This window comes from Labrus mixtus, chromosome 14, assembly GCF_963584025.1.
Source record: "Labrus mixtus chromosome 14, fLabMix1.1, whole genome shotgun sequence".
Lineage (NCBI taxonomy): Eukaryota > Metazoa > Chordata > Actinopteri > Labriformes > Labridae > Labrus > Labrus mixtus.
Window position 1 is genome coordinate 27,513,738 of NC_083625.1, and position 13,085 is coordinate 27,526,822.

Here is a 13,085-nt window from a genome sequence, read left to right on the forward strand (position 1 = left end):
TTCTTAAGTTAAGAGATGCTAAGCTAGTTTTTGTTAGACTCAGTTGTGTCATTGGTCACAAGTCTGCGGGGACTGTGGGATGAATTAATTTTGCAAATGAATGGGGCGGGGCATGACACCTGTCACTCATTTACATAAACAGGAGGATGCCACAGTGCTTGGGTTGAAAACTGTTTGGCAATTTGGAGATATTGTGTGATTTATTGTAATTATTAGGTTTGATACTTAATGTTCCACCAAAATTATTATTATTTTTCTTATTTTTACTGTAGGCTAAAAAAGTAAGGGGGGGGACTTGACCTCCTAGCCCTTTCAGACCAGCCATCCCTGTCTATATTATGAGTCTACAGTATGATATATTTTAAGGTTATTCTCTAAAATATGTCTCATTTTTTAACTAATTTATGCTAATTGCAGGCCACAAAGTAGTCAATGTTACATCTCAAAGTTAGCCCCTTTTATTGCATGATTCCATTTTTAATAACCGTATAAACAAATGTGTTTCTTGTCACTTTATATCATTGTTTCAGGGCACACTGTCATTTATCAGGAAGCAATAAACCCGATCCACACATTTTAAGACATATGCTCCTCAAATTAACTTCCCCAATGAATTCATCATCTTTTGCTCCCTCCAGATGGTAGGTTTAACAATTTAATATATAATATGTCATGAAGCTTGTTTCTTACATTAGGCTATACCTTTAAACCAGTCGGTGGTCCTTCTAAATATGTTTGTAGGAAGAGGATTAAGGACACAACGGAGGTCCCTGGACCCCAGTTTGGGAGCCACATACGAGAACACTGCAGGCTGCGCGCCATATGGTCCTGATGGTACAGGCAAGAGATGCTACCTGGCGATTAAAAGAGAGAGACAGAGAGGGAGAGAGAGAGAGAAAAAGAGAGAGAGAGAGGGGGAGAGAGTGAGTACTTGAGGAGCTGTAGCCTACTTAGCGAGAAAAAGATACTGAAGCGAATTCAGGCTTTCGCTCCGAGTACGCAGCTTTACAGAGTCTCACCCATACGACGGAGAGAAAGGAGAACACGGAGGGAGAGAGAAAAAACAAAAAAAACAAACACAAGGAGTCTTGGCTGATGCATCTCTGTGAGAGCATCCATTTCACGGCGATATAACAGTTTGAAGCGGAGGAGACGGTGCACATTTCTCCGTGAAACGCTGCGCTTTTCTCTCCTCCGGAGTCAGTTTCCTAGAGCGGCTTGCTGGTGCGCAAAGACACTTTTCTCCTGTCGACACGGACAGTGTTTCATAACAATCCTGTTTACTTGGACTTAAACCAGGTCGTCCGCCGACATCCAGTGCGACATCCTGCATCTTATTTGTGGACTGGAATTTTGCGTTCCCGCAGCTTAAAGACGCAGAAAAGGGGAATATCAAGTTTTCCTGGAAGTTGCGCAGTGACAGAGGAAGAAAAAAAAGAAACATGGGAATTAGTGGTTATCTAGCGGTGCCTGGGAAATGCCTTGTCGTCCTCGGACTTAAATTGTTATTCCTTGTACCTGCAGGAGTTCCAGCCAGGAGCGGGGATTCTGTATTAAAGGACAACATCACCGTGAGACAGGGGGACAGCGCCGTGTTGAAGTAAGTCTCCCAACTGTGTGTTTTTTTGTTTAATAATTACAGCATTCATCTGCCTCTGTGCGCCATGGGGATTGACTCCTGCCTGACACGATGCAGCTAATCAAGTGCAGCGGTCCAGGAGTTACTAAAGGTCATCATAATCTTAAAAGGAGGCAGAAATGCTTGTTTTTTTTGTTTTGTTTTTTAATCACATGTATTCATGAGTACTGATAGTTTCCTGCGTGCATGCCTTTTTGCAAGTTGTGCTGGTGTACACCCGGTGTGCAGCCTCTCGCGCTCATTGCCCTTGAATGTTATTGATTCGGTTGGTTAATGTCTTGTTGAGGATGCACAGAGCTGAGATACTCACATTCAGCTCCGGGAGGGGGTTGTTGTGTACGTATTGATTGGAGCGTGTGCTACAAATGCAATTATGACTTTCATTTTCAAGGCCGTGTTGTTTTCGTTACACTTGGTGAAATGTTTTGGGAGACGGGAGAGAGAGTCTCATTTCGGATCAGTTAACCCTTTGTGTGAATACACTTATATTCGGCTGACTCTCCTATGTAGACATGCCATGGTTTTTACACACCTCATCTTGTATGTGTTTCAATCAGCACGATGTCACAGCAGCGGGTTTAACTGAGTGTATTTATCATGTGTCCCACTGTTTTCTTATCTTCTCCCTTCCTCTCTGTCTTTTTTTATGTGTGCCTATTATCTGTATTATATGATCAGGCCCCCACTCTATTAACAACCACACAGATGAAAAGTGTGTACTCATCACATACACACACAAACTCGTTTTTACTGCAAACTAATAGAATCTGTCAACATGATGGAGCATCCTTCCTTTAATATACATTTAGATACTTTGACATGTCACTTAGGGTGAGGAGGTGCTGAAGCCCATCCCACCTGGCAGTGGGTGAGAGGAAAGAAACACAATTGATTCTTATCATCCTACAACATGGGGCTAAACATTGGGTGTAAAATCACACAATGCTGCTTGAATGCATATTTTTTTTATAAATTGCCTTTTTTTCTATTCACGTCTTCAATGCATCTTTGATAGAATTATCACAAGCTATCAGCTGGTAAGAAAAAACTTGACCTGCTATTTTGAAGGACACAAACATGCAGTATGTGCAGAAAACAGATTTTATTTTATTTTTGTAGAATATTCAAATTATTGATAGCTTTCCTTGTCTTTTTTCCATGATAATGTATTATTCTATAACTGATAATTGAGAAGAAGCAAGTTTACATATTGCAACGGCAGTAGTTCCTTCCCTGGTTGGTGCTCTCTGTAAGGCTGTGTAGGTTCTCAGTCATCCAGGTCATGGTACATTTGAAGCTTGATCCAAAGGCAACTGGACATTTCACCTCCACCTTTCAGAGGAGAGGTAAAAAAAAAATCTTCAACCAAGTCCATTGGCCTATGGATCAAGCTTTGAAAGTGCTCTCTGTATGTCAAAGTAGTTGGTAAAATGAGGCCGAAACAGTGAACAAATAGTACTCTACAGTGTAAAGAGTGTAAACAGTGTGAGAATCAGAAAAACACTCATACAAATTAAGAAAAAATCAGTATGGACATGAAAAAAGGATGAAAGACAGACAGAAAAAAGGAGTTGAAACGACACAAGAAAGTGTGATTTTCAACATATGCTCATCAGTTACACACATCGGTGAGGTGTTAAAGATCTTAACAACAGTTCTGATTGCTGTCTTCATTTTGGAATTACAATCTCAGGAACAGGGTGCTCTCAAAGCCCCCGGTAATGAAACCGTAATGTATTCACACTGGCATGCGTATAACAGTGTGTACGTTCAGTACCTCTCGCTGTCAGTGCAGGGCAGTACAGTTCAGCTCCTCGCTGCCTGAGATATATACTGTATTTGGATAAGAATTACTGTACAGTCTGATCACTGTTTGAACAGCCTGCTGATGCACTCTGGGAAGACGAGGTGGAAGGTGAACGTTGCTGTGTAGCTGCAGCAGCAGCTCGGCACGGAGGGGGGCGGGAGGTGTCGTCTAAGACAGAGTTCAGCTCAGTCCTCGTCCTCTCTGCTCGGCTCTGTGCAGCCTCAGAGAACAGAGAGTCTTTCTCACAGCGTCTTAATCCTGCTTTCATTCTCCGCCATTACAAATGTGCGCCGGGCTCTGCTGATTACCAGAACTTTTTTTTAAGAAGTCTGCTGGATCCCCTGAAGATAATACATTTCACCCTCCTCAACTTGCAAAGATGAAGAGAGGAAGAAGAGGCTGCTAGTTACATGCTTTATTACTGTAGTTAGGAAGAATACCACTTATCTGTTCTCAGTTTTTACAATTTATAATGCAAACAAGTTTCATGCCTCACATTGAATTTGAACACACATGATTGTACTTTCTAATTTAAAGCTCCTGTGAGGACATTTTTGTTGCTTATAAAACAAACTGAAATTAATATTGATGACTCTTTATGACCTGAACAAGCAAACAAGACCACCAGTGGCAACATTTTTAGCTTCTAAATGGTATTTCTTTATACTTGTAACCAATGCTGCAAGGTAGGTGTCATCAGATGAATTGAGCTGCCGAAACAGTCTATGTTGATTTTTTCAAATCATCGATTCACAGTGAGTGATATGACTCTCAGATAAGAGGAGGATTTTTCATAAGAAAACATTACCTACACATGTCAATGAAGAGATAAAAAATATAGCACACTGCTTTGTCCACAGTGGTCGCTAAAATTGATGCAAATCTGAAGTTCCTCACAGGAGCTTTCACATTTCAAGTTGCGTTGGCTTTAAAGGTATAATATGTGACATTCAGAGTACATGTCCAGTAGAGGATGCACTTCAGCATCTGGTCATCTGGACCAAAACAAAGCTCTTCTTTGGCAAACCGCCACTGACCCGTGACACATTTCCCCCCCTTCTCTCCCGCCCCCTCACTCAGTGTTCCTGGGTCTAGCTCTTTGTAATACTGATCTACATTTTGATACGCAGCCCAAAGATGATTTGCTTCTTTTTTCTCTGAAGTGTTTTAGACTGAGAAAAGTATTTTCCTCTGGTGGAAAGTCTTCTAGTTGTCCTGATATTGCACTCCTCCGACGATACTCTGCCCTGCCCACTCAGGGACACTTTTTGTAGAGGCACAATCGCAGTCTCTCTTCCCCCAAGATGGTGGATCTTTGTGGACTACTTTCCCAATAGGAACATCAATAAACACTAAATGGATTGGTCAATAACACATATGGAGCTATCCTTGGCATATCACTTATCAAACACGAGATGTCACACAATGACAATAACATGACTATTCTTTTTACATATCCATCAGTGCATATCAGGCAGAGCAGACGTTACATGACACAAACAGTGAAAAGGATAAATTAAGACGAGAGATAAACTGGGGAAGATGCATAGTGGTTGTGATGTGTGCAACTGACAGGGAGAAAGTTGTAAAAGAATGAAAAGAACCAACCATCAATGATGAAGACTTCAGAGCAGATTCAGAGCTGCAAAACATTCCCAGTATATCTGGTTTGCACATCAAAGCAGAGTTAATGTTCATCATTGTCAGTAGTTGTATGTAAGAATGATATAAGTGATATGACATAATGATCATTCATATTATGTGATTTGTGGTTCACAGCCATGCAAACACAGAGTGGGTAGAAGTCTCCTTCCAAAGGCTCCTTTTTAATGTCATACTGTGAGTATATTTCAGAGCCTCCACTTCTTCACTTACTCCTAAAGTGGAGGAAATGAATCTGTACTTCTAGTTTCACTCAGCTCTTTTTTACACAAGTGTCTGTATTTCTTCTTAATCCGTACTGAGAGGAGTTGTTACCTGGATATGAAACAGACATAAAGGAATTACTGATGCTTCTAAATGTGTTACAAAATCAAACCAGACCATCCAGAAGAACACTGATTATTTATATGTAGCAATGTAAAAGGTCGCTGTCACACAAGGTGACATACATTTTACATTTTCAGCTCATGGGACGCAGGGGGGGTGAGATATGTTGTGAAAAAAACTTCTATTAAAGGTCACATATTATGCAAAATACACTATATGTGTCCCTAGTCTGTCTACAAACTCCCCAATTATGAGAAAAGTCAATCCTCTCTCCGTCTTTTGCCTGCTCCACTTTTTCCAGAAAATGTGTGCAGTTTGATGATTCTCCCTTCATGACATCACAAAGGGCAGTAACCCCTCCCCCAGGTGGTTGACACTCCCACAGCTAGGTGTTTGTTCTGCCCTCTGTTAGAGACTGCCTACTCATCATAAACAATCGGGCATGGTGCAAGCCATAGCCACATCCCCCTCTAGAGAGGGGGCGTGGTCAGACACAGCTCATTTACATTTAAAGGTACAGACACAGAAACAGCCTGTTCTGAGCAGGGCTGAAATAGAGGAGTTTACAAGCATGATAAAATACAGGATCAGAGTGGATTTTTGGCAAGAGATTTCTCTTTGTCAAACTTTTCCATGGAAAATTCAAATTTAAATTCAAATTCAAAAAACTTTATTTGTCCCCGGGGAGCAATTCAAAATTTGATAAAAGGCTGTTTTTCAGCAGCTTTTTGTTACTGTCTAACAACATGGACACAATCAATCGTCTTCCTGATTCTCTTGTTTGCTTATGTAGATCTCATAGAGACATGTTTTAATTTTGGTCTATTTCATAACCATCCAAAAACTCCTCACAGGAGCCTTCAGTACTAGTATTCAAGTAATTTTTCCAGCTGTGGTGACAGGCTGAAATCCGCTTCTTAATGCTCGGTTACACTGATCTGCAAATGTTCAGCGCTGTAGCAGCACACAGCATTCTTTTGGCACACTTGACTTCTCCATTCTTGCCCTGACCTCCACAGCCCACAATAGAGGAGCCATCCACTGACTCTGCTGAGCTGCCGTGACCCTGAGTGGAATCTTTAAAGCAGAGGTGTAGAGAGTGAACAATACAGTAACCCGGGGGCGCCCCTTTGTTGATCCAGGCTGCATCCATACTGCCCTGCAGGAAGAGGAGCCTCTGCCTGTCAGAGAGCCTCAGTCCATAGTCCAGGACAGCATGCTATCCACCCACATCGCTTTCAGCCCCTCCCCCTGCCCCTTAGAACAGGAGCGGCTGGATAGGGTTGAAAGAAAGCACGGGAGAAATCAAAGGACATCATTCTTGTCCAGATTCTGCAGGTGGGAATAAGGATGGTGGAGCTGCCGAGCGATAGCATTGTCTGCGTGTTTCTCAGATACCTGGTGCACGCCTGGAGCATCCTGAGGCTGGGGATGTGAGGACCCTCTGCCTTCTCGTGCTGAGGAGCCTCTGAGAGTTCTTAAGCACCCAAGAGGCAGAAATGCAAAGGATTGGAAGGGCAGCTGAAGGGTCCGGCTGGGACTCAGGGAAAGGGGGGGGGGGGGACGGATAGGCGTTGATGTGTTCTTATTTCAGCGTTTTTTGTATGAAGTGTCAACCAGCAAAGTCCCACATCTCTGAATGAATAACAAGCACTGAATACTGTTTTATTTTTCATATTAAAAAAGGAATCGTGTCTAAAAATATATACTGTAATTTGGCGTTTTAATACAAAGCCTCAACTATTAATTTTCTGTTTATCTATTCAGCAACACACCAAATTTATGTATCCTACATAATCCTACACAAGTCTATTTTCTTTTTTTGCAGTTTACAAGCAAGACCACGCCATAGTACAGATTAAAAAGTGGTTCATTTGGAATGTGTTAAAGGGTCAAGGTAGGGTGGAATGGGATGCGAGCAGGAGTCAAGGTAGGGAGGTATGAATGTGCTCAGGGCTGCAAGGGATGAGTCAGGATCAAGGAGGATGAGCGGGGAACAAAGTAGCTGAAGCTGTCAGGAACCAGGGTGTTGAGACTCAGGGTGGGGGGCACATCTCAATGTGGTTCCTGTATTGAGAGGAAATTTAGAGAGGAATGGGTTTTTGGTGGAATGGTCTTGAGAATTGGAGAAACAGGAGAGAAGGGGTGAGGCAGGATTTATATATGCATGCACATTTAGTGGCATTCAGGAAGCTCAGGTAAAAGATCTGATGAGACACAGGTGATTACATGTGAGAGAAAGACGTTGTCCTGCATCTCCTCGTCTGTCCAAATATGCATGGTTCATGCTGCAGCACTCTCCATGTTGATACCTTCGTCTTGTTTTCTTCCACGCTATCTTTACATTTACGCTGTTCAGCCTCGGGGTCAAAGGAACTATGGAGCAAGTGCTGAACACCTATAGGCCAGTTTGGGGCCAACTGAGGTGTATACATACAAAAATAAATCAGGTGTGTTGAGCAGACTTCGAGAAATTCGACTTTCAGTTTAAATGCATTTCAATCAGGAGAGACAAGTAAATGATTGAAAGATGAAAGGTTTACATATGTGACATAGAATGATTGTCAGAGAATCTTTGGCACTTGAACTCTACAGGGAGACAGGGTGATTGAAGATGTCTGCCCTGAGCGGCAACAAGATCTATCCACCCTAGAGTCCAGACATTGGTGGTGGAGGTGTTAGCGGATGATGTCGTGGGTTGATGCGATGAAGAGTTGATGAGGAGATGGTTAATGATGTCATCTGGGGCAAACTGTGAAGGCCGGGGTTGACCGGACGATGGCTGTTGATGTCATCTGAGGCTGATGGGATGAAGGATGTGATGAAACTGCGAAGGCTTGGTAGCGATGGGGAGGTGGAGGGTCGCTCGTAACGATGGCATGAATGAACTAGTGGAAGAGAAAGCCATTTTTAAAAGAGACAGCAGTAATGTGATAGGCTAACATTGAGGGAGTGGAGCAGTGCTATTGGATAGATGTGACCAGGTGATGATTACGAGAAGTTATGAGTGAGCATGTGTGGAGGAGTGATTTGACATGGTATGATAATAAACAATAAAACGAGTGTGCAAAATATAGTCTTCCTGTCTGAACTTTCGCTAGAGCTACATTTTAAAAGTTCAATTATAGTTGGACTTAAGCTGGGACGGAGCTGTGCATTCTGGAAGTTGTTGTCTTTCATCCACATGAGCCAAAAAGTAAATTTTGTGCATTTTCTCGGTCAAGAAGGCACAACATCAAAATGTCATTTCACATTTCCATACAGATTCATGTTTCAAAAGGTGAAGTATCCCTTTAACGAGATTAACATTTTAGAAGAGTTTATGAGATGAGGTAATCAAAAGCTCAACTCCTAAACCTTGAAAACCGAGACACCAGACTTTAACATAAAAAGCCTGTTTTCAGCATTTTTACTTATTAAAGGAGCAATATGTAACCTGACACCTAGTGTTTAAAATGGGCACTGCAGTCCAAATTCTCTAACTTCTCTCCATTATTCAAAAGCATCTCCAGTATTTATCCTGGTGTTACCACACTTTATAGGTCGGCTAGAATCAGTTATATTCAGAACCAGTTCACTTGCCTGCTTCGATCACTGCAACACCTGTTTGTTTGCCGTTTGTCAGGCATAAAGGCAAAAGGGCAAAATGGCCGAGTCGGGGTGCTTTAAAACCGCCTACCTTCTCTGGTCTCAACGTAAACAAACAATATCACACCAGAATGGAAACTTTAGAAGGAGGACATACTGGCTGCTGCATTGTTGTCAGAGAAGCCAGCACTTCAACATAGCATGTTTCCTTAATGACTGATCATATAGTAAGGTCACTGTATGATTTAATTCAGTATATGTCTTACATATTGGACTTTTAAACCCACTGGATATGATTTTTTTTTTAGATTGAAAGCCTTAGAAGGCCTCTTTGATCCTTTGACTTTGGGTAAAAGCCTTGAAGGATTAAGACAGAAGGTATCCTAACTCTAAAAAAAACAGCTGCACACCTTGACATAAGTAAGAGGCGGCTAATCTCACAGTCTATAAGTGTGCTGTTTCTCCTGCATTGCTTAACGAACACTGACAAAGACAAAAAGCAGGAATGCTTGGATTTTACTTTCAAAGACAAGTTGATTGATTTATTGATTAATAGTTGGAACTGTGCAATTCAGTCAGGCTCTAGCTTTGATTTATTTGATAAAGTCCTTAATGCTATCAAGGAATCAGTCGTTTACATGCCGTGTATTACTCTGAAGATACAATCCAATAAGCCACAAGCATTAACGTTTCAAAGTTGAAACAGTGATACACAGCTTTCATTCCAACCTGGCAGAGTCAGCGTTTCGAACTCAGATCTTGAGTCCAAAAATATTTCCCATGAGCCAATTCACACAGCTTTGTCGAGGGTTAAATGTTTCCCCGACCTGGCAATATGTTTTTAAATGAAACATCGCTGTGTCTGAGTGATTTCCTGCGGCTGGCACATTTCATACCTAGGGTGTTATTTTATTTCTACAGGGTTGTGTTATTAAGATAGTCAAGGGCAACCCAAAGCTGCATCATTCTCACATACAGGAAAACCTGCTGCAAAGAGGAACTTAAGCTGTGTAAAATAATGATGATTATTCCACATCACACATCTGCCAAAGTGGCAATATTTTACATCATATTTCAGAAACGTAGATTGCCAGGGAAGCAAGAAGTCTGCCATTTTTTTTTAGTGTGGAATTTACAGGTTCTCTCTGATACTCGACCATGCACTGTCCTTTGTGAATAATTGACTGTAATTGGCAGGAACCAAGCCTGAATCTGTGTCAATTTGGCAGTTGTAAATAAATATCAGATACTAATTACCTCACAATGGGCAATTGGGTGACAAGTATTTGTGACAAAGTGCATCGCATTGATTCAGTAAATGAGAAACTGTGACTTTTAAGCTGTTAAGTGGTGCATGTTTTGTTGTGTTAGGGAGATAGAGTGTCAAATCTCATCACATAAGTACTGTTATTTTTCAATAGCAGCTGTGGAGCCTAAACGCTGGTGCTCTAGGTGTCGATCAATATAAATCTTCGTTGATATTGGCTATGTGGTCGGAGCAAAGGGCAAGACATAACCCTGTTGACCCCAGCAGAATTCATGGATGTTTCTGCAGTTAGTGAGCCCCAACATTTACGTGAACATTATCCTATTCAATCAAAAACTCACAACCAGAGGGATTGAGGCGATCTATCTTGTATTGCATCTCTACAGTCTGTATCACTTCACTTGTGTAATTGGTCACCCAGTTAGCTAAAGGGCAGGAGTATATGTAGTTATAATAAAGGTCGGAGGGTAATAAAGTTATTGGAAAAAGTTATGTCAATATGACAGATGGTGTCAGTTGATGTGCTGCGAAGTAGTGTAGCTACACAAAGAAAGTAGGTCCATCCTATTTATGTATTTTTTACGTTATAATGTCTGTCAAAATAAGTGTAGACATCCTCACAAGAGGCCCGACCTACAATTCTACAATTCATTTAGAAGACACTTTTATCCAAAGCTATGAACATCAGTGGGTAAAACAGTCAGTTAGTGCAAACGGACAGCGATCATGGGACACAGGTGCTGACAGGCAGTGCATAGAGGCAGAGCGCTTTTACATCAAAAACTACATCAACAGCTGTTCTTGAGAGTTCCAAAGCCATCCTAACTATCATCATCATCATCAACATTAAGTTAAAATTTCTCACCTTAAAGGCCTTCCAAATAAAAGAGAAACTCACATTCTGACCAATAAACATGTTACACAGAGAAAACAACTAATATGTAGTGGTGGGTATTTAGATTTATAGGCTTTGTGGTAAAATCTGTGCCACCTGATCAGTCCTCCCGTGCATGTCCCTCAGTGCATGTATGTCCTTTTAGGGCTTCTGTACAATGCAAATATACAACACAATATCCAAAGAGAAAAGATATTAACTAAGATATAAAGCTTTGAATATGCTAAAATATAATTTCAAAGTCAGTCTTTTTTTTTTCTTTTAATGAACTTGATTTAAACGGGCCACATTTTTATGGGTTTGTGCAACCTTCTGACCCCTTTTCTACCCACTCAGAGTGTCCAGAGTCAACTTTTCACTCTGCAGGCCTCGTCACAGCTAACTCTTTGGATGACCTGTGAAGGACCGCAGACACACACCTCTGTGACACCTGAAGTGATGAGTTTCACTGTGAGGGATAAACACAGGTGTGTTTCAGTTTATCTGCCCTCCAGTCTCCCCTCAGCATGCAAGTTTCGCATGAGTAACATGTGCAATGACAAGGACAACAACCCTCGCTGGCTTCATACCTGTGATCACTGTCGGTTGGGTTTTTTTGGAGCTGCGGAGGTGTGAAGTGTCTCTGGGCCATTTGACAATGTCATTTAGGTTTGACCTGTGACTGTAACCAGGGAGGGGATACAGTGTTACCAGAAGAAAAAAAAACACACCCTCTCTGCAGGAATAGAGTATGACATGAATTGTCAGTGAATGGATTTCATAGGACTGCCCCTGATTTTCTGCATTTAGCACTACTTTGCTATCTTAGAGGGCCAAAAGCCAAAAGAACCTTAACTGAAATCTCCTCATTCAGCTTTGGGTGACAGAAATCCAGTTCACAATGTGTGTGGCTCTGATCAGAGACAGGCAGAGGTCTAGCTGGGAAACTGGAAGAATTTCCTGTTCACTTTTTGATTTTAGCTTAGCACTCTCTACCGCTGACACAGACCACATGTACACTACTATCTTTTGTTTTAAAACACACTATTTAAGCCTATTGTCCATACTGCCATTTTATAGCCCTTCAAACCTGCATTGGACATACACTTTGCATACATGGCTGTGTTTAATAATCTACCTGATTCTGATTGGTCAATTGCACAGAGGAACCGTCTGCTATCCATCAAGAGCTCACCATTGTCAAGAAGAACAAACAGTTACTTTGAAGAGCAAGCCGTTGTTAGGGAAAAGAAGCTATCAAAGTTAAGAACAAATGGATACTGCACAAATTGATGCAGTCCTGTTCACCTTGTCAGTTTTAATGTGAGTAACAGCTAGTTTAGCTTAGTGGTGGGCGATATAACGATCTTAGATCGTGAAGGATTTTAACATGCTGACGATCTGCCAAAGCAGGGAGATCATAGAACCGGGCTAATGTGTTTATTCTATCATGCTGCAGTTTATGCTCTGACACAGACGCGTTTCCCCCTCTTTTGCTCCTCACCGGTGAAAACGAAAACGAAACTTAAGTCCGCAAAAACAACTCCATCTCGGTTATATGCAAATGTTCTGATATTTTTCCAAACCGACACGCTGTGAGCAACAGTTAACTTATCTGCATAGTTTGCACAGTTAAGTTTACATCTCGGATAGCGACACAAGAAACCTTTTAATGAGCCGGAGAGACGTTAACAGTCAGAGACAGATAGGGCAGAGCTCAGACAGTGATGAGAGATATAACCCCGGTGTTTAAAATGTTGCTGTCGGTGTTTTCTGCTCTCTTTCAGTTTTTAAAAGTTACTTATCAAGCTTCTCCACCCGAAGCTCACCTTAATTAAACCTTGTAATCACAACGATCACCGAATTCATAGGGATTACACTAAACGATGTCACACGATGTGTGCAGCAGCAGGCAGGTGAG

At 41.6% G+C, this 13,085-nt stretch overlaps 1 protein-coding gene across 1 annotated transcript in view; it reads left to right on the forward strand.

Annotated features, from left to right (window-relative positions):
• Positions 1-820: 820 nt before the first annotated feature.
• The window catches only part of opcml (opioid binding protein/cell adhesion molecule-like), a 227,569-nt gene continuing 215,304 nt past the window's right edge, over positions 821-13,085 (forward strand). Inside the window, exon 1 of the mRNA XM_061056041.1 lies at positions 821-1,600. Coding sequence (XP_060912024.1) covers positions 1,443-1,600 — 158 coding nt within the window. The 5' untranslated portion in view covers positions 821-1,442. The remainder of the gene's footprint in view (positions 1,601-13,085) is intronic.